The 21,921-nt window shown below is 36.4% G+C and overlaps 1 protein-coding gene across 1 annotated transcript in view; it reads right to left on the bottom strand.

Moving 5' to 3' along the window:
• The window catches only part of LOC124605124 (translation initiation factor eIF-2B subunit epsilon), a 92,802-nt gene that overhangs the window by 5,625 nt on the left and 65,256 nt on the right, over nucleotides 1-21,921 (bottom strand). Inside the window, exons 8-10 of the mRNA XM_047136600.1 lie at nucleotides 11,081-11,284; nucleotides 9,149-9,429; nucleotides 8,889-9,041 (exon numbers count right to left, since the gene is read on the bottom strand). Of these exons, the coding sequence (XP_046992556.1) occupies nucleotides 8,889-9,041; nucleotides 9,149-9,429; nucleotides 11,081-11,284 (638 nt within the window). The remainder of the gene's footprint in view (nucleotides 1-8,888; nucleotides 9,042-9,148; nucleotides 9,430-11,080; nucleotides 11,285-21,921) is intronic.

The following is a 21,921-nucleotide window of genomic DNA, read 5'->3' as shown; positions in this document are numbered from 1 at the left end:
AATTTACTATAATGGTAGTGAATGTTATCAATCACAAATTATATACATAACTAGTTGGGGATGTCCTATCAAGAAAAACATGGTTAGAAAGTTGCACAGAGAATATCAAGAATGGGTTTAATGATTAATTTAGAGAAAACCAAATATTTGGTTATTGGATGAGTGAATCAAGACCTGGCATTATATTTTGGGGTTGTAAGATCTGTGGACTCTTATTATAAGCATTTGGGAGTCATTATTAACATAGATAGATGTATTAAAAGCAAAATTAGGAACAGCATTTGTCAAGTTAGACAAATCAAACAACTGATTGGAACTTCATGGAGCACAAACAGAAACAAAGAATAGGATATTTAAAACTATTGTAGAATGTATAGCAAACTATGGATCAGAAGTGACTGAAAGAATTAAGAAGAACTTATTGTCAATGAAGATGGGATTTTGGAGGTGTTCCTATAAGTTAACACTATGGAATAAAATAAAAATGAAGACATCATAAGAGAATGTACTGTGACACCACTTTACTGGATACAACTGAAGCAAAACAATGGATGTGGCATCAAAATGTATGCTGTTTGGGTGAGGATGGATGGCCTAAGAAGATGGTGGAGTGGAGTCCAACTAGTACAGGAAGAGGATACATGAAACCAACAAGGGCAGAGAGAGTCAGAAGTGCTAAATCAGAGCAGAATTTGCAAGCAGAAGATTGGAAAGAAAGGAGCTTTGGAAAGTAGGATGTGAGAAATAGCTGTAGTGTTGTATTAAATCACATTTTTTTAAAAAATTAAAATATAATGATGAGCAGGCTGACTGCATTAAATTCTAACTCAATAATAAATTCATTTAGGAACTAACTGTAGACTTACTGAAATATCTAAACAAATATCTATTTGCAATATTGACTTTGTCAGGCATAAGTTATATAAAAATAAAAAATCTGGTCAACTTCGCTTCCTTTCATTCCATAATATTACATGGGAGCATATTCTGGGACGTGTCAGTGTTACAACTAATTTTGATAATTCCATAGTCATAACAATTGTGACCTGCTGTTGGATGATGTCAATTTTCTCTTGTTGAATAGTGTAAAAAGTTGAGAGCATTCAGCTTCCTTGAGAGCCCATCATGACAGGTAGACAGTCAGGAAGGGACAGAACAAGAAGAAAATAATCACTATGGAGGAAAATGATCACTATGGCTGACATATTTCAGAGAGATAAATGGCTGACATCTTTCATGTGCCAAGCCAAACGAGTAAGAGTGCAAATGAGCAATAAACACAGTTGAAGTTCAGAGATCAATTTTTCTATCAGGTTTCCTAGGGCAGATGTCTGAATATCACACCACAAAATGTTCAGAAAAATTACTAATGCCTTAATACGCAACTGAGTTTATAATTATTAGCTGCTGCACCCTCAATTTTGCACTCATTATTGGGAGTTAATGGTATCATTTGGTCCAAATAAACTGTCTTATCGAATATTAATTCATAGTCCTGTCTGAAATGAATTTCTAAGCAATACCATGTTTCTGTAATTCATTCAGGCTTCAGTAGCAACAAAAAACAGATTTCAAGAACATACTACACTACTGTATGGTCGCTCCTTGATGGTCAGTGAGAGGGGGTTTATCACAGTGACCACACATTATTCCACCACCTCCTGATGAGGTGGCAGTCAATTGATTTTTCCTACATGATGTGATATTTTGTAACACAAGATGGCAGCTCACAATGACACATTAGTGCTTCAGTTGAGCCCCAGAGAGGTCTTCTGGACAGTGTCCAGCAGTGTGATTGATGAAGTCATGACAGAGAATATAATGTTCCATCAGTTTTCAGGCATGCTTCTATGAGATTATTATTTCTTCTTCTGTTAGTTACTCCTACAGACATGAAGAATATCTTTCTCAAAGTTACACTCTAAAGTTAAAGGTACTTGTCTTAAACATGAGGTAGCTGATACAGCAGTGCTTCAGTCACATATAAAATTAAGTCACTTCACAAGGAATACATCAAAGCTGCAATGAAAAGAGTAATATGTACGAACACGCACAAAATTGTTGTAAGTCAGATGTTTCATCATTTAGTTTAATGGCATGCATCAAAATGCCAAGCATTGAACACTCACAATGAAGAGAGTGAAAATAGGAGATGTATTCTATAAATGCAAGTATTGTTCTGGTTAATAATCTTGTTTGTTATGTATTATCTTCAATTATTTCTTGGCCACCAAAGCCCAAAGATATGTGGATGGACCAGAATCTGAATTTTGTCATAATTCACTGAACTGCCTACAGAAATTCAGCATTCATCCAACACAGTTTTTTGTGGCTGGAGAAACTTGCTGATGTTCTGTGTACCATTCTCATAACTCAGTGTCCTAATAACATTACTAAATCCACATGGAATCTGATTTTGTAATAGCTGATCACTTTTTTAATGGCTAGAAGGGTTAATCTATTCACTGCTTGATATTTCCCTGAATTTGCTGTTTGATATTTTCCATGACCATGACTATTTGTGCAGTAAAATTCATCAGGTAGTGAGGAAGGGCAATAGACTTGGTGTGATTCCTATTCTTTTCCTCATTATGTGGTTGATATTATACTCTGAAGTATAGGGCATTTTTTATATTATATGGTAAATATCTGTATTTTTCTGGAACACCTGACAGTATTGCTCTTCATTCTGGATGCCGGCAGCATCAGATATACATGTATCCTATCACTTTATAAATGCATATTTGTTGCTTATAATAAACAGGATGTCCTAATCCTATGTTCTTCAATTGAACTGACTCATTCAGAAGCAATAGACATTTGACTTGTCCGCATTTCATTGAAAACATAACGTAACATGCTACGCTCTATTATTCTCTTTTGTTTTTATGCATTTTAATCAACTGATTAAGCCATAGTTGAAATTAATGTACAGTCTCATCAGCAGAAAGTCACTTAGCTTAGAGGATGGTTGCAATTTCTATTAAATATGTGGCATTCGGAGATTAAAGACCTTGAGGGTAAAATGAATGATAAAATAACAGTGCAAGTGTTTCAAGTGCCAGTGAGCGTGTAGGTCCTTTACACAATTAAACACAAAACACTATATTTTAAATACAAAATATTATGTTAAAATTTCCATTTTTTTACAAAGATAAAGATCACACACTCCAAACAGAACAATTGATTTCTAGACCACCTTTGCACTGTGCATTTCAAATGTCATTTGTTTTCAAAGAAAGTCAACACAAAGAAGAACTATTTACTGAATTGTAGGTTGTGAACACAATCATCACTCCCCCCTCCCATTGTCAATTACTTGTACTTTGCAGGGAATTTCACAACTTGACCACTTCAGGTAACGATTTGGTGAGACTCTTGAAGGTATGGGTAACTCATTCAAAAGTGTAGTGCTTTGTAGGTTTTCCTGAATGTCCACAGTGTTTTGAGTTCACAAAGATGAATGCAGGTTTCACTCTATCAAGTGAGATGCTAGTTGCCACATCCTTAACTTTTAACATGAAATATTTTCTTTTTTGCTCCAGGACTTCACAGGGGGCTTTATAGGAATGCACTAATTTAGCTTTAACTTTGTCATTCCTCACAAATACATGAGTCATATTGTGCAGATCTTTACTAACAAATGCTATTTCCTTTACCTTTTGGGAATATTCTGAAGGGTATAGTTTATCCATATGTTGGCATAAGGGAGAAGTGACTGCCGAAAGATCTATTTCTTGTTTGTTTTCTGACATTACAATGAAATCTCCAGGCAATATTAGAGTTGTGCCATACAGCACCTCAGCAGCTGTTGACTTACTTTCTTCTCTCACACAGCAACAAAGTCCTAGGAGAATAGTAGGAATTAAGTCACGCCATTTATTTTTACCACATGCCCTAATGGCTGTCTTCAATGTTCTATGGAATCTCTCTATTTTCCCATTTGATTGTGGATGATATGACTTAGTTTGTGTGCACGTAGTACCACATATCTATGCTAATGCACAGAACAGCACCTACTGGAACTTTGCTCCTTGGTCAGTCCCTATTTGGTTAGGTGCCACAAATCTAGTGATCCAGGAGTTATAAAATGCTTGTGTCGCTGTTTCTGCTCAAACATCACGTAATGGAATAACTTTTTTCTACTTACTGAACAGTTCAATGCACATTAAATAGTATACGAATTCATCTGAGGGAGGCAGTGCCCCAATCAGATCGATCTGTAACACCTTAAATTGTCCATTTGTGCTTGGAAACTAGCCAACAGCAGATTTAGTATGTCCAGGTACTTTGCTCTTTTTGCATGTTATGCATTATTTTGTTCATTTTTGGATATCTTGTTTGATGTTTAACCAAATAAATGAAGGCATGAGTAATTTTACAGAAGACTTAATACCAGGCCGTATCATGCTGTGGCAATGCTGAAATACTGAGTATCTAAACTCCTAAGGAAAATAAGGATGAAAGTTACTTGTCAACACATTGCCCCATGAGAATCTTATGGGGTTTCATGCTGTCTAAACTTCAATGATGTATGAGGACTAGATCGAACTTTCTGGAGTTCTTCATCACCCGCACGAATATCTGCTATCTTCGTACTAATACGAGGGATATCAGAAAGTAGGGAATGTTTTGGCATTTAAAAAAAAAAAAAAAAAAAAGCTAAGAACATAGTCACCAAACACACTGAGACACTTATCATAGTGGTGGACAAGCTTTGAAAGACCCTCGTCACAGAATTCTGCCGCCTGAGACTTCAGCCAGTGAGTCACACCCGCCTGGAGTTCTGTGTCGTCATCAAAGCACTGCGTTGCATGCCAGTTCTTCACCTTGGTAAACAAGTGGAAGCCACTTAGTGCAAGATAGGGGCTGAAGGGCGGATGAGGGAAAATTTCCCATTTGAATGAATGAAGGAGATCTTAAGTTTGCCATGTGATATCGGGCATTGTCGTGCAAAAACAAAATTTTGGACATCAGCTTTCCTTGGCGTTTGTTTTGAACTGGTATTCTAAGGCTGTGCAAAGTCTGACAGTACCGGACAGAATTTATGGTAGCTCCACGTTTGAGAAAATCAAACCTATCCCAAAACACTGTCACCATTAACTTCCTTGTTGACAAGGTTCCTCATGTGCTCCCACTCCAGGGACTGTAATTTTGTCTCGTAATTGACGTGTTTCACCCAAGTCTCATCACCGGGTTACGGTTTGATCCAGCAATGAATCACCATGTTTGTGGTAGGCCTCCAGAAATGTCAACATTGCCCCCATTCACTGTTCTTTATGGTGCTCTGTAAGCATTTTGGGCACCCATTGTGCACAAAATTTGTGGTAGCCTCGATTTTGAGTGACAATTTTAAACAACAAAGTCCATGAAACTTGCGGAAAAGAAAGCGAAATCTCGGTTATTGTGAAGCGACGGGTTTCACGAATCGTTTCATCAACTTTAGTGAGAAGATTGTCAGCCACAATGCCCGGACATCCACTCTTCTCTTCATCATGAACATTGGTTCGGCCATTTTTAAACCAAATGCACCATTTCCGGATGGAACATTCACTCATTACGTTGTTTCCATACACTCTGCACAGTTCACGATAAATTTCTATATGTTTTAAGTTTTTTGCAAACAAAAACCATATCACAGACCGCACCTCACAACTGGCGGGATTTTCAATTGCAGCACACACTTCAAATTTGAATATCGAAAAAAAAAACCAGATGCGCAGAGATGTTCTCACTGTCACGGATGCATGCCAACTGAGCTGTCAAGCACACACATACCAAAATATATGTGAACAGTGAGTGCCTAGTGGCATCAAGCAGAAACATTCCCTACTTCCTGAACAGCCCTCGTAGATTGGTTGTCAGCCACATACTTTTTGTCCCAAAATGAATCTGATATCTGTCATAATTTGTGATATGAACTGTAGGTGACAGAACTGCATATAAATTGCTTTATTGTTTTGTTGTTTAAAAGCATGTGTTGAAGGAGCATGGTCAACGTACATGGAAATTAATGCCCTTCAAGAAAGAATTTAAAATACCTTACTGCCATATACATGCTGAGAAGTTCTCTATCATAAGCTGAATACTTGTAATGGAATGGTGAGAAATCTGGAGGGGAAACCAGTTGCTTTTCACATTCCTTCTTCTTTAGTTGCAGCACAGCACCAGATGCAAAATGAAGGATCTTCAAATGATACAAGTTCATTGTTTACATTCAGGAATGTTAAATGGCCTGCATTTTCAAGAACCATTTTGCACTTTTTGAACTCCTTTATTGCATCTTTTGTCCACTGAGTGCTTACTTTGTCATTTTTCTTGATGTTCTTCAAGTAATCATTCAGGATAGCTTGATGTTCTGCAGAACATTCTAAATGCCTTCAGTATAAATTCAGTATTCCAAGGAAATGATGTAATTTGACACAGACCCTGGGCATTTGAAATTAGTTATCACTTGCACTGGTTTGGGCCTGGTGTGGTACATTCTGGAGTAACCAAATGAACTAAAAAGTTAATTTCTGGAACTCCAAACACATATTTGCCAACATTAGTCCTTAAACCAAAATTGCTCAACTGTTCAAACAGGATAGCTAAATGCTGAGCGTGTTCTTCTGTAGAGTTAAATCTATCAGTGTGTCATCTAGGATATGGAAAACAGAAATCTAAATCTCTCAAAACTTCATTAATAAATTTCTGAGAGGTACTGGGTACATTCCAGAGGCCAAATGGCATGATACTGAATTCATAAAGTCCAAAGGGTGTGATCACAGCACTCATTTCCTTATTCCTTTTTCAGGTAGTGGGATTTGGTAATATGCTTTTAGGAGACTGACTTTAGAGAATAGTTTCTTGCCAACAAGGATGGAATTTACATTGTTTATGTGAGGAACTGGATAGCAGTCAGATAGGTTGCAGTCAAAAAGAGATCAGTAGTCTCCATAAACTTTCAACTGACCATATGGCTTTTCTACCACATGCAGAAGACTAGCCCACTGAAATTTAGAAGGGAAAACTATATAATGATTCATTAGAAACTGGAATTCTCATTTAGCCACATTTAGTTTTTTGGATCTGACCTGCAGGCTTTTGAGTACACTGGAGGGTCACTGCTGTTGCACAATGTTTAACATCATGCTTCATTTCTCCCGGCATAAGAGTGGTTCTTGTCAGTTCACGAAATTTTTTATGCAATTCGGAGTATTTACAGCTAGCATCGTGTGAACTAACAGAATCAGACAAATCAACTATACACTGCGGTGCAGCCACGTCACTGAGTATTATTGTCAACTAATAATTTTCTCTTCAAGTCTATTAATAGGCCAAAGTGATGAAGAAAGTCTGCAGCAATTACACCTATTGTTGTGCTGGCTAAAATAAAAGGCCACTCAAAAGTGTGCTTTAAAACTAAATAAAGACTCAATAACTTTGTTCTGTAAGTTGTAATCTCAGATCCAGTTGGAGCATAAAGTTTTTAGTCTGCCTCTTTAACTTTCTCCTTGGGACACACTGACGTATTGGAAACATCAGCACCACTATAAGTCAGGAAAAGTAACCCTAAAGTTTTATCTCTCACAGAGAACTGATAGTGGCGGCCTGGTATAACTACTGTGGCAGAACACTCAGCCACTACTGTGTGTGCCAATGAGAGTTTTCCTCACTTTTTCATTGGCAAGATCAGATACACTTCCCAGCTCTGCAATATGAATCATGATGAAAATAACAGTAGCAGTACTTTCCTGACTATTGTATCTCAGCTTGCTGTGGTCTCTGCTATGAGAACGTCATCATGAGTGATAATGTCGTTTCCTAGATCTGGATTTTCGGTCTATGTTTTGGCACTCTTTGATCCTTACCAGAAGATCTTTCATTGCTATAGAAGAATCACACCCCACAGGGGAACTTCAAATGAAATTGACTGAATTTCCTGAGTGCTTTGCATTTCCGTCATCTGGTCAGCCATTTGTTCTAGTTTGTCCACATTTTCTTTGGAAATATTTTGTTCACTACCAGGAAGTTTGCCTAGACAGAGTGTCTTTAAAATTTTATCTGAAATATTTGTTGCTCCATATCCTTTCATTTTCTGAAGCATCTGACTGGGTCTCATATCAGCAATTTCTAATTTGCTAACTTCTCCCTTAATTTGACTTGTTACTATCCTTAAAAGTCATTCACAGTCTTTCTTTAGTTAGCAAATATTTGTTGCTATCATCACTATTCACGAGATCACATTTATTTTTGACAAACTGGGGCTTTAACTTTCTAATAAGTAACTGAATTTGGTTGCTTCATTCTCTATTCCTGTGAAAGTGAGTTGTGCTTTGACCTGACAAAACCACACATGAGGCTTTTCAGAGTTCTATTTTACTATAATATAATATCTGTGCCTTGTTTAGATCATACCAAGGTCACCAGTTGTTGGTGCTGTTGTATAGTTAAAACACAAAACCCCATATTTTAAATTTAAAATATTATTTGAAAATTTCAATTTTTTACAATGACTAAGATCACACACTCCAAACAGAACAATATCTAGACCTCCTCTTACACGGGGCATTTCAAACGTCATTTGTTTTCAAATAAAAATAAAGCCAACACAAAGAAGAACTATTTAGAGAATTGTAAGTTATGAACATAAATATAACTCTAAAAGCTTCACACACAGGTGAACATATTCATCTGTGGTCCCTCTTTCTGCATTTTAAATGTTGAACTACAATTTACTAAATGGATGTATTAAAAAAAGTTGTGATTTGTAGCACATGATACAAATGAGACAAAATTTCTCTGTAAACTACTTTTGCAACACTAGTAATTAGCGAAAAGTTAAGTGAATGTGAGGAGCAACAGTGTGTACGAGAGAGCTTAGAGCACTGTGTAATTGTACTTACTTTCTTCCTAACAACATCAGAGACAGTGGATGCTTCATCTGGTGACTTATACCATTGTAATATAATGTCTTCATCAAGAACATCGGCATCATACAGCCATTTCAGAATTTTTAAAATCACTTCCAGCACTTCACTTCTGCAGCCTGCTGTGTACTAATAAGAAAAAGAAAACATTTTACATAACACTTAAAATATACTTCTAATTTTAAAATGATAGAATACATGACATGTACATTAAGAATGAATAAAATGGGAGTTACCTCCATTGCCTTCAGACATTCTTTCTGTGCACTCTCATTCCGCAAGTAATTTTTAAACAAGGGCATGAAGTACTTCAAATGCATCTGAAGCTCTGTAAGATAAGCCTGAGCTGAAGACTCTGTTGACAAGTTCAACACAGCTCGCACCACATGATAATTAACTTCATCCATGGTGACATTATATGCGTATCGAGAAGAATTTATTTCAAGGATGAGATTATCACAGTGCAGTTTGTCATCAAAACCCCTTGTAAGTGAATCCAGAACTTCATTGTAGAACACTGAAAATAAGAAATGTTTCATGAAAAGTAATTCAGATTAACAAGCAGTTTGTATATGTCTCACATAAAAAAGTGATACTAATTATAAAGTTTATTAATGAAATAATTAACACAACACAAATGAAAAATGAAATTCCCAGAATAATGTACACTAAAAGAAAGATTCAAGTTGCCAACATATGAAAATTATGACATAAAATTGTGTTATTGAGTTGTAGGAGTTGCTTTTTCCCCCCCAGATCATAAAACATACAGCACATGTCCAGAAGATAGGGGAAGACATCATATGGAACTGCACAGTCAACTCAACTATGGTTCCAAAGTCAGGTGTCATACTGCTTGGCTTTTTTTAATACTTATATTATGAAGGAAGGTTGAAACATGATTTTTTAATTTATAAAATGCTTTAGACAAGGACTACACAGCATGAAATTTACAGAACCGATTCTTTGAAGTTGTAAGCATATAATCAAATGTTTCAGCCTTTCTTGTGAGATATGCTGAGACCCATCCTCAGATATATTCTTTAGAATCACCCAACTTTCTCTAGAATAGACTCAGATAAAACACTGGCCAAGTAAGGCAACTGGAAAGATTTAGGCTGTAAGGAAAGTGCAGTAGTGTCATTTTTAGTAGTGTACGTGTGTGTGACATTATTTTGATGTTTTGATGTAGGTTTCAAGCATGTAGAAAGAATTCAGGGCATATTTATTACATGTAATCAGTACAAATTTTAAAAGTGTACCTAACAAACTCCAGTAAGTAATATGAGTGGGTGAATTATATGTCGATCAACCATTCAATGAAAGTCGTAGAAGAAAATCACTTACATATCTTTGACACTACCAATTTAGCCAAATGAATATGGTTGTTTTAAATTACTAGCACTCTGTTTAGAGAACAGTAAAAATAGTGCACACCGCCAAGTACCCCAATCTTCTTTCTTTCGATGAAAATATACCACAAATCCTTTCAAACATATGATTTTTTCCCCTCAAGAGGGAGTAAATGTGCTTGGATATAAATTTCTTATTTATACATCAGTTTAACAGATCTCTGCCTAACTTTCTGAATAAAATGCACCAACAGCTGCAGTGGCTAAGTTCTTGCTAAAAATATCTGTTGTGCATTAAGCTGAGACAGAGTGGCACACTATTTTACTTTACAGAGAGAAATTGTATATCAGAGCCATTGATTGCAATTATTATTCTTATGCATAGAAAGCTGTAATCAGTTTTTGTTGCCTCATAGCCGTATGTTTTCCATGTGGGTTTCCAGTTACCCTCAGTCTCAAAAACCTAATGTCTTCATTTTCACTACAGCTCTTCTGTCATATGGGAGTAGAAGTTCACCCTCAACAGGATTACTTCATTTTGTGATTCATCTACATTGCTTAGCTTTTATTTTGCCATTAGATATGTATATTGTGCTGGTACCAAACAAGCCTACAATCTCAGTTGTTTACTTTATTAGAAGAAGTTTTCTTTTCATACTTCTCAGTATATGGGGGAGGAAAAAAACACACAAGAAAAACACATAGCAACCAACTTTGACACTTTAATGACATTGGTAAGTAAATCTCAGCAATTATATACATACACATACAGCAAACAACCCATTACTACAAAAACTATACACATGACACACTTACAACTTGTGTCATCTGGAACAGGGGACGCTCTATACGAGATTTCCTCACTCCCTGATGATTCTTCACTGTAACCATCATATTCTTCTTCATCAGATTTTGTGTAGAAGCCAGAATCATGTAGATTGCTAACATCCTCTTCAGACTCAGAATCATATGACGGTTGGATGACATATGACTTCTCACCTTTCTTCTCGACTTTCACAACTGTAACAATGAAATTTATTTAGTAATAGTAACAGAAAGTAGGTGTTCTTGTAGAAGTGCATACATGAATTCCACCTGTACAGCTGCCATGATTAGAATAATTTAGAACTGTTAATTACAAATTTGCATCAATGTTAAATATCAATGGACACAAAATGTAATGATGGTAAACACATATAACAACAAAGGATTTTCTAATCTGGAGACATCCAACTGTACAACCATCAAATACTACTTTTGATTAAAAAACTCTGAGTGAACTATCCCACCTTCATAGCTTTGTTTGTTTCTACAAGTATTTTGTGGCTAGGATTTTTTTCCTACCATACTTTCTCCTCAAAGTGTTAGGATAGCCAGTTCATCAGTCACGCCTGGGTAGCTCAGCCAGGTAGACTACTGTCATAGAAGGTAAGTTTCTTTGTTGGAGTCCCAATCCAAGTACACAGTTACAATAAGCCAGGAAGTTTCAAAATACTATGCCGAGAGAAAGATTCATTCTGATGATATATTGACATTCTAGAACACAGCTGAACAGCATCCTCTATATATTGCGCATATATAAAAAGGGCTGCACAAAAGCGCAGAATATTGAGCGTTGTCTACTTGGATTGGTAAACACTGCACTGAAGATAACTATTCTGCATTGCTACCAAAGAATATCAAGCAGCAGATTTTCAAAGTCTGAACAATGCCATGTTCTTGCACTTTATGACTGCAGAGTGTAGTGTTGTATACACAGGGCTAAGCTCCTGCATACTCAGCCACCACATTTGCAGACATGCTCTGCAGGCCAGGCACAGCCCTGCATTATCCCACCTCTGCTCAGGTACTTTGGTCACTAAGCCCCTTGACAACCCGTTCACCTTTGACCTCCAGACCGATTGCCGGTCACATTGTAAGACTAAGCTACAGACCACAATGACTGTCGCTGCTGCAGTCGCTGTGGACAGTGCTGTCCCACACCTTCACAGGCTCCCAGACACTACCATGTAATCACCTCTCTGGAAGACATCACTTCCACAGCCCCCAGCCTCTACTGATGACTGGCACTTCGTCCTCAAGGGTATTGGCTATTTATTGCCCCAGAAGGTCATTCCGCTGTATTCTTCAATCGTCACAGCAGGACATTTTCATTTTATTTCATGTGTGGACTTTTGTCACTGAACTGTATCGACTTAGATCATGTCCAATAAACAAACTGTGTTACTTCAAGTGTGCCAATCAATCACAACCTTAGTCCACCACTCGGCAGGGCGCTTCATTTCGTATTACCAAACTGCAAATCATATGGGACAATGTCACAGTAATGATGTGTGTTGTAACACAGGGAATAAACGCAAGCAACACTGATGTATTTAGGCTGGCTCTTATGGTAATCCACCACCAAAACATTTCCACATCTACTTATGAATATTGAAAGAATATTGCAAGAAGACAGTTTGCTGTGTGAAAAATAGAGCCAACATGAACTGTTGTAAATTACAACCCAAAATGTTGTCCATGAAATGTGCTGTCAGGAGAGGACAACAAACGAATCATTATTAGAATATCAGTGATAGATCATGGATCCTTATTCAACAAGAGCATGCCAAATGTTGCAACACTGCTACACGAGTGCCACCTTCAACCACCATTTCTTCCTTGCGTTTCTCAGATGTGTTGTTTACATTTATTTCTTAACCTCTGATGACAAATAGTTGTCAATCGGTGGTGCCATCAATACACAGATTGGTCTTTACCTGTGAGTCACACCCAATTTTTAGCCGAGAATGTAATACGTCATAGAGGTATATGCCATTCTCCTCAGTGCATTATCCAGTATTACACCAGATGTATACCAAGCTTAATTAATGGTAAGCCAATTGGTATCAGAGGGAACAATAGCTGTTGTAAAGTAGTGCAACACATATTTATAGCCGAAAGTATATCTTTCCTTCAGCACATTTCTAGGGATGTGTTTCAATTGGGCAATTCCTATTCACATTTTTCAAAGAACTAACAAGATGTCTTTTCAACATAGCATATCATTGCTTCTATTCTACTTACTTGACAAAGCATTCACTGGGCATGTCTGGGACTTTGTAGATCTGTGAAACTCTTGCAGTAACCAATACAGTGTAGCTTTAGATCTGGATAGGAAGATATCTTGAATGTTACATAGTGTAAAGGCATGTACTGCAATTCATTGAGGTTTTACCATATACTGACTTTCAATATGCGATGCTATTTTGTGCTCTGCACATTTTATCATTTGTTTTATTGCTATTGATCATATGATGACTATTTCTTGCAATTTAGTGGATGTCTAGGTTCAAGTCCAGACTTGTCATATATATGTGCAACACAAAAGAGTTCTCCAAAATGAAAACACTTTCATTTCAGCAGTGTAATTCACTAAACAAAAATAATAGTTTTTTCTATTAAAGAAATTAGGAAATTGTGAAAAAAGAGAAATAAAGTAAAATAACAACCTTCTGCAATACAGGTCTATAACAAAGGTATGATTTTTTTTAAATCTGTGACTGTTGCATAGAATATTTTGAATTTCCTGCACTAAGTTCAAAAAGTATACCACCAAGTTAGGTGATGTATGTGTTCTACCCATCCTGAAGTTATAACAAATCCAGGAAATTCCACTGCACTTTAACAGCTGCATACATTTGTATACTTAAAAAAAAGTGTACTATTTTATGTGAGGGCTACCGCAGACTACTATTTAACAAAACATATGTAATAGGCAAAAGTGAAATGAATAAAGTTACCTGTCTGCTCACAGAGACAGGACACTGTAGATGTTTGTGTATGTGTGTACTTTGTGCTTGTATGCTCTGAAGAAGAATGAAAACTCACAAGCTGAGGTATTACATTCAAGTTCTTAGTATTGCTCAATGCTTACATTACACATAGAATGTTTATCTCTCCTCATTCCATTGATTGAATCTAACTTGGAGGTGTCCAGTACTGCATTATCTTTATATTTATCTAGTGAACAGGAGTATGTTCTAACTTTTCTGGGTATGCTGGAAGTGAAGGTGACAGCTGCCAAGCAGACTCATCACAAGTCCTCTCCTTGGCTATCATAGGCCAGAAATATATTCCTTTGGAAGTCTTGAAATGTATAAACTATTGATTACAGCTATTATTTGATTTTGAATGGTTAAACATGATATTATACGCCCCAAAATCTAAACTAACTTCACCCAGTTACTGACATTTTCCGAAACTGTCTGTTCTTCCCATCTAAATGCTTACTTCGATGAGCAGCTCCACCTAAATCTTTCCTACATGCCTCTCTCATTCCGCAAGAGTACAATAGAACATATTTTACAAATTACTCTTTATTTCCAGAGCATGCTCCTTTTGTTAAACAAAACATTCATGTATTAATGCACCTCACTTATCTATATTGTTTTCCTATTATCAGTCTTCTGTATGTATTGTTATATTTTTAACATTTTCTCAGTATACATTCAATTTAACAGATTTGTGAAATGTAACAAACTATTATTTATAGAGGGTGATTCAGGAGGAATAGTACACATTCAGGGATATTCATGTATTAATGCACCTCACTTATCTATATTGTTTTCCTATTATCAGTCTACTGTATGTATTGTTATATTTTTAACATTTTCTCAGTATACATTCAATTAAACAGATTTGTGAAATGTAACAAACTATTATTTATAGAGGGTGATTCAGGAGGAATAGTACACATTCAGGGATATTACAGAACGATCATTCAGAACAAAAAAGGTCTAGTAAACACAAGCTAAATGCATACCTTAAGACCTATGAGCACTTGTTCAGTAGAAGAAATGTGTTTTGAAGTAGCAAAGATGACAAAGTGCTCACAGATCCTAAGGTGTGCATTTTAGAGCCCATGTTTTCTAGACATTATTGCTTCGAATAATCTTTCCTGTTATATTTCTGAATATTGACCACTCCTCCTGGAACATTCAGTATTGTACATGTTGGAGAATGTGTCTTATCCTGGAGATCAGCAACAGTATATTGTTATTTTATTTTGCACATAATAAGTCTAAATTGCATAAAAAAGTTATCTAAGTAGCAACTGGGTTTCATTATACCATGAAATTTACAGAACACAGTTGGCTATCCTATATACTAAATTACTTGTTTCTCAGACACATTTATAATTCCAGCCACCAGAAAAATATGTTTTTAAATTTTTGGCTGTTATTAGGTAGAAACTGCATTATATGATTCCCATGCTAACAGTAGAGAAAATATATTATGTTCCAATTCTTATTAGATAGCTAAATAGGACTGCAAAGGCAAATAAAGCTGTATTCTGTAAACAGTCTGCAAATTACTCACAATATAAAATGACATTTTTCTGTTCTTTAGTGGAGTATATGTATGCTGCAATCAACATTTTTGACAAATTACAGTTGTATGTTAGACCATAATGTGAACTCAAACCAACATCAAATTTTAACTTTCACAAGTATTTGACTCTATAATCTGAGGTAATTAATACAGTAATGTCAAAACTATGCTCCTCACACATGATACTGTGATGTAGTTCCCCAATCTATTTGTCTGGTCCCCCCCCCCCCCCCTCCACTCATTTTTCTGGTGCATAACCCTCAGTCAGTAAATGGTTCTGTCATTAAAATTTCATGTCTCCAGGCCTAAACCAAAATAGGTAACTGTCAATAATCATACAAGTCCATTTCAAACACATTGGAAGCTTGGTGTTGAAAACCTATTTAGACTGCCAAAAACACTCCACATCATTTATTTTTCTGCTACTTTCTTGTAACATCTATCTAGTTGAGATTTTCAACTACCCTAAAGAGAAAGTCTAATCTACCGGTTCTATGACTTCATTGTTAATTTGCACTAGTTTCCTTTTGATAACTTCATTATACTTTATTCTAGTCTTGATTTCAGATCTACTTTCAATGTGCTGAAGTTTATCTGGACTAGGAGCAAATCACATAATGTTGCCAGTAAAATCAAGGAAGGTCTAGTATATTCCATTAACACATAACCTCTTTATTTTTCCAGTTTAAGGATCTGAAAAATTTCATGTAGGGGTGCTGGAGCACTCAAAATGTTATTGACTCTATTGCCCTAATCCTCTTTGAAATCTGAATTTCTCAAAATCTTGTTACAGTCTAATGTAAGCTGCAATATAGATGTACATATTCTGTATTATACTAACATTGGTTGAAGCACTGCCTGATTTCTCAAAGGCTCCAAGAACAGGTTTTCTTGAAATCAAGACAGCTCTTTCTAGACAGCTCTTTCTCAAAATCTACAATCCCTAGGCAATTGTCTCACATTTTTGAAACAACTGACAGTAAATAATTTTGGAAGTTCTTTTTGTATTACTTAACCTCCGGCTGAAATCATTTGAAATGAAGCACTATCATCTTCTGGCATCTTTCCTTTATTTATCTATTGATTGGCTTGGTGTTCCTCATTTGGAATTATTTCCAGCATGTGATTATTTTTATTATTTATACAATTCTGTACTATATTGAAGAACAGAAAGACACAAACACACTAATTTTAAGGGACTTAGCTTATCAAAGAATTAACTATCATATGTGGAAGCATGTACTATCTTTCATACTCCCTTTGTCAAAGAAGTTCCAGGGCAGTTTTTTTTTTAGTTTGTAATATTAAAAAGGAAAAAAAATGTCCTTGAGATAATCTTGGCCATGTTTCCGTGCAAACAGACTAAATGGCAGTGCTGTGCTACCAACGCACTGTTTGGATTCTTGGCACATTTCTTAGGAGAGACAACGGATGCTGGTTGTGTGCAAAGAGTGAACATTAAATTCTGAGTTACACTCAGGAAAACATAATGATTAAGCAGGCACATGCAAGTGAGGCACTTTCAGGAAGTCATGTTTTTGAGTGACACAAAAGATTTCACGAAGGCAGGGATTCAGTGTAAGCTAATCACAGAGCCGGTCGCCTGTCTACAGCACATACTGATGCAGACATCGAGCACATTAGGCAGTTATTGCAAGAAGATCATCAAGTAACTGTGCTTGCGACAGCAGAACAACTCAATTTGAATGATATGTGTATGTAGGGAAATGGAAACTTAATGTAAAACTTGGCCCTTGCACACTAACAGACAAACAGAAAGAAAGAGGAAAGACAAAGAATGTCAGTTGAGCTACTAAGTAGAACTAGATGTGATCCCACATTCCTGTGAAGGATTATTGCTGGGGCTGAAAATTGGTGCTACTAGCATGAACCTCACACAAAGTGTCAAAGTGCTGAATGGCGTAGTCCTGGATCACCAGCCTCAAAAAATATCAAACGACAACCATGAAGAACAAAGACAATGTCGATCACCTTCTCTGATAGTGATGGATCAGCTCATCATGAGTGTGTTTCTCCAGGTCAGTAAACCAAACTCTTTACATCAAGGTCTTGAAATGTTTGTGACAAGCAATTTGATGTAAATGCCCTGATTTGTGGCATTCTCAGGGCTGGTTCTTGCTGCATGACAATGCAAGACCCTGTATTGCTTTATCTGTTACTGAGTATCTGGTCAGACATTCTGTTATTGCAGTCCCATATCGCTCGATTTTTTCTTGTTTATGCAATTGGAAAGGCAACTGAAAGGAAAGCTTCATCAAGATATCGCAGATGTCCAATGGGCTGTGATAAATTAGCTTACAAGTATCACAGTTGAAAATTTTCCTGCTTGCTTCCAAGACCTCCAGAAACATCAACAGCTGTGTATAGATAGGGAAGGGGACTACTTCAAAAGGAGATAGGATCTTTACTTGGTAAGTGCAATTTTCTATTTAAAAAAAAAACCTGTCCTGGAACTTTTCTGACAAAGGGAGTATATGGTTTCCATTGTTAGTTCTTATCAATATGCATGCCCAGAAACTGTACCCAACTATGTATCTGAAGTAACACATAAATGTTATCTGCTTATACAATTACTATACTATATAATTTTAGTGAGGAAGTTTAAAATTGTTGTAACATTGTAAGCATTAAGAAGTATTTCTGTCATGTTTTTGCTTTGATTCATCAGAACCTTTATGCCTCCTTTAATTGATAGATAACACAATAGCTTCAAATTTATAAAATGTATAAAAATTTCCCGGGCACAGAAATGCTCCAAGATACAATACTACATAAGGTAACAGAGTGAAAGTAGGCATATTATGAAAAGGATAGATTGCTCTTCACCATATGGTGAAATCATTTTGTTGTGCCTGTCTGTGATCTATCCTTTTCATAACTTTAAAATTATTCTATCCTGGATTTCCCACTGAATGGAGGCACAGTTAGTCAGGTAACTATTTGCATGTTCTATCACCATAATGGCAACCTCTCACTATGAAGTAAGCTTTACAATTACAGTACAGTTTCTTAGAATAGAGCAGCTTGTAAGGTAGATACAATTTCATTTTGTGTTTGGAATTAATTTTATGATCTATTAGAGCCTTTATGTCATGGGAGAGAACAGATTTTTATGGCTGAATATCTTACTCCTTTCTTTGCCACAATACAGATGAGTTATGGATAGTTGGATTCCATTGGGAACCATGTGCTCAATGACTGCAATATTAGTACTGTAAACAACAAAATTGATAGCACGAGTCGTAGGATGTTTAGAATCATTCATTAAATAAAATCAATTTCAGTCACTGTGTGATATCTTCAGTGCAAATACTAGTCTTGAAGACTAATGTAACAAGCGCAAATATTACATCTTCAACATGGCATCAATATACAGGAATATAGCAGCTAACAAATAAATTTTGAACAAATTGTTCTATAGCTGCTATGTTGTAATACATGCTCTTATTACATGCTGAAGTTGTAATATACGCTCTTATTAGATGAGTCTTCAAGACTTTAATATTTGCACTGAAGATGGTCACACAGTGAGTGAAATCGATTTGCTGTAATTAATGTTTTCAAACATCTTATGACTGATGCTGCCAATTTTGTTGTTTACATTAGTTATGGACAGTGTAAGTTATTTCTCCTACTAGTGTTATATTTTTAATGTTCTTGTTGTCAGTTGGGTGAATCAGATATTCACTCTCTGGCAAATAATAAAAAAGACCAACGAATTTAATGTTGGTGTGCATCATCTTTTCATTGATTTAAAATCTGCATATGACGCAATAAATAGGGCTAAACTTTATGAGGCAATGCGAGAATTTCGGGTGCCTGAGAGGTTGGTGCATTTGACTGAGGTCATCCTAAGGCACCCCAAGTATACTGCGTGAGTGCAACCTAGGCCATCACCCCAGTTTCCCACACAAACTGGGCTAAGATAATGGGAAGGGCTTTTCTGTCTACTCTTCACTTTGGTACTCGAAAAAGTAGTGCGTGAATCGGGTATCCAAACAAGAGTTACTATCTACTATAAGTCTGTACAACTGTTGGGAGGATATGCAGATGATTTGGACCTAATGAATGGAACATTTAGAGACCTACAAAATGCCTTCTCAACTCTAAAACTGAGAGCAGAGAAGATGGGCTTGAAAATTAATGAACGAAAGACCAAACAAATGTATGATGGTACAAATCAACCCTTAGAGCCCACAAAAACCCTCAATGGAATGACTTTTGAGCGAGCGGAATGTTTCACTTATCTGGGCACAAAGACAGAAGCAAATGGCAGCACTTTGACTGAAATTGTGGCCCACTGAAGTGTTTCTAATCAATGTTATTTTGGAATGCTGCAACCTTTCATATCCAAGCTCCTATCATGAAAGACTAAGTACCAACTCTATAAAATTCTGATACACCAAGTACATAAGTATGGTTCAGAAACACGGATGATTACAAAACAGGGTGAATGTAGACTGAGATCACATGAAAGAAGTATACTGAGGAGAATGTCTGGACCTGTGTGTGAAAATGGGAGTTGGAGAAGGCGAAGGAATAATGAGCTTTATGACTGCAATATGGAGGATGATGCGGTCAAGTTCATAAAGTTGTGTAGATTGAGATGGGCTGAGACAGATCCTGCAAGGAAAGACTGCTGCATTGAACCTGGAGGAGGAAGAGCAAGAGGATGACCGAGGTTGGGATGGAGTGATGAGGTTGGAGTAGACACTGCCCGAGTTGGTTGCTGTAACTGGAGGTCTACAGTGAAGTCCAGAGAGGAATGGCAGAAAATCATCAAGGAGGCCAAGTCCCATTCTGGGATGTAGTGCCAATGGAAGAAGAAGAAGAAGCAGAAGAATGTTCTTGTTTTCAAATTGTGACTGATTGTAAGCAGCAAACTCCAAAATGGAGTAAATGTACTGTGATGCAGTTGTCAGTAAGCCCAACTTTTAAAGAAATTTCTGCAAGAGGTTCTAGGATGGACACCACATATTATCCTTATTAAACACTTCTGTGCAACAAACACTTTCTTGCTAATTGACTAGATATTCCAGAATATCATGCAATAAGACATTAGCAAATAAAACAAAAGGCACATCAACTTTTTGGGACTTTCGTCTACAATATCTGATATTATCCTAAACACAAAAGTTGCACGGTTAGATATTTAAGGTCTGTATTTACTGATTTACCCCCTTGCGTTATTTGTAATGCTGCAATCAGGAGTGCAATGGTACTGGGTTCCATATATTGTGTTTTATGTAAGTTCAATGGCAGCCCATGCATTTTCAGAGACAAATTATTAATTTAAAAAAAATTATTTACCTTTTTAATTATTAGGCAAGGTTATAATGCTCACATCATCAGCAGAGAAAACTATTACTGCTTCTTAGATATACGATAGAAATTCATTCATATACTGTACAACAAGAGCCCAGTATCAATCCCTGTGATACATGTGTAGTGGTTATTCTCCATTGTGAAGATACTGATTCATTGTGTACATTCCTTGGGTTTCTTAACCAAGGTCTGTAATAACATAACATTTGAGCTTCTCTAAGTGTGTACTATGAACTGCACAATCAAATCCCTTTTAAAAAGTCACAGAATATACCAGCTGGCAATATTTTGTAATTTAAATTTCATATAATCTAATTTATGAATTGGAAAAATGGCATGATCAGGGGGGAGGCCCTTTTGAAATCCAATATGAGACTTACTAATTATCTTATTTTGAGAGAAGAGTCTTATGATTCTTGCACGCTCAATCTTTTTCCAGTACCATTGCGAGGGAGGTAATTAGTGAGACTGGTAAATATTAATATCTGCGTACCTGCTAACCTTCAAAAACAAAAAACCAGGAGGTTCAGCTTCAAAAATCGGGAGAAACAGGAGACATACATGATACAAAAGCTACATCTTATTTTTGTGTAAACACAAGAAAACTGACTAGAGTCTTTCCCTGTGATGTCACTTACCCATTTCTATAAACTTTAATGCATGTATTGATTAAAACTGAGATATCTTGGGTCTAACAATGATTAGTAAAAATCAGGAGCAACAACAGAACAGTCTGCAAAAAAAGTGGAAAATTGGGTTTCTCCCACCTAAATCGGGAGAGATGGCAGGCATGTATCTGTCTTACTGCCTTTCTTGTGAAGGGATATGACAATAGCATGTTTCAGTCAGACTGGAAATGTGCCCTGTAACAGTGATGTGTTGCATATGAGACTGAATTCATTACATATATGTGAAGACTAGGATTCCAGTGATTTACT

Source organism: Schistocerca americana, chromosome 3 (assembly GCF_021461395.2).
Source record: "Schistocerca americana isolate TAMUIC-IGC-003095 chromosome 3, iqSchAmer2.1, whole genome shotgun sequence".
NCBI lineage: Eukaryota > Metazoa > Arthropoda > Insecta > Orthoptera > Acrididae > Schistocerca > Schistocerca americana.
Note: the sequence above shows the minus strand (reverse complement) of the source record. Positions and strands in the feature narration are given on the sequence as shown.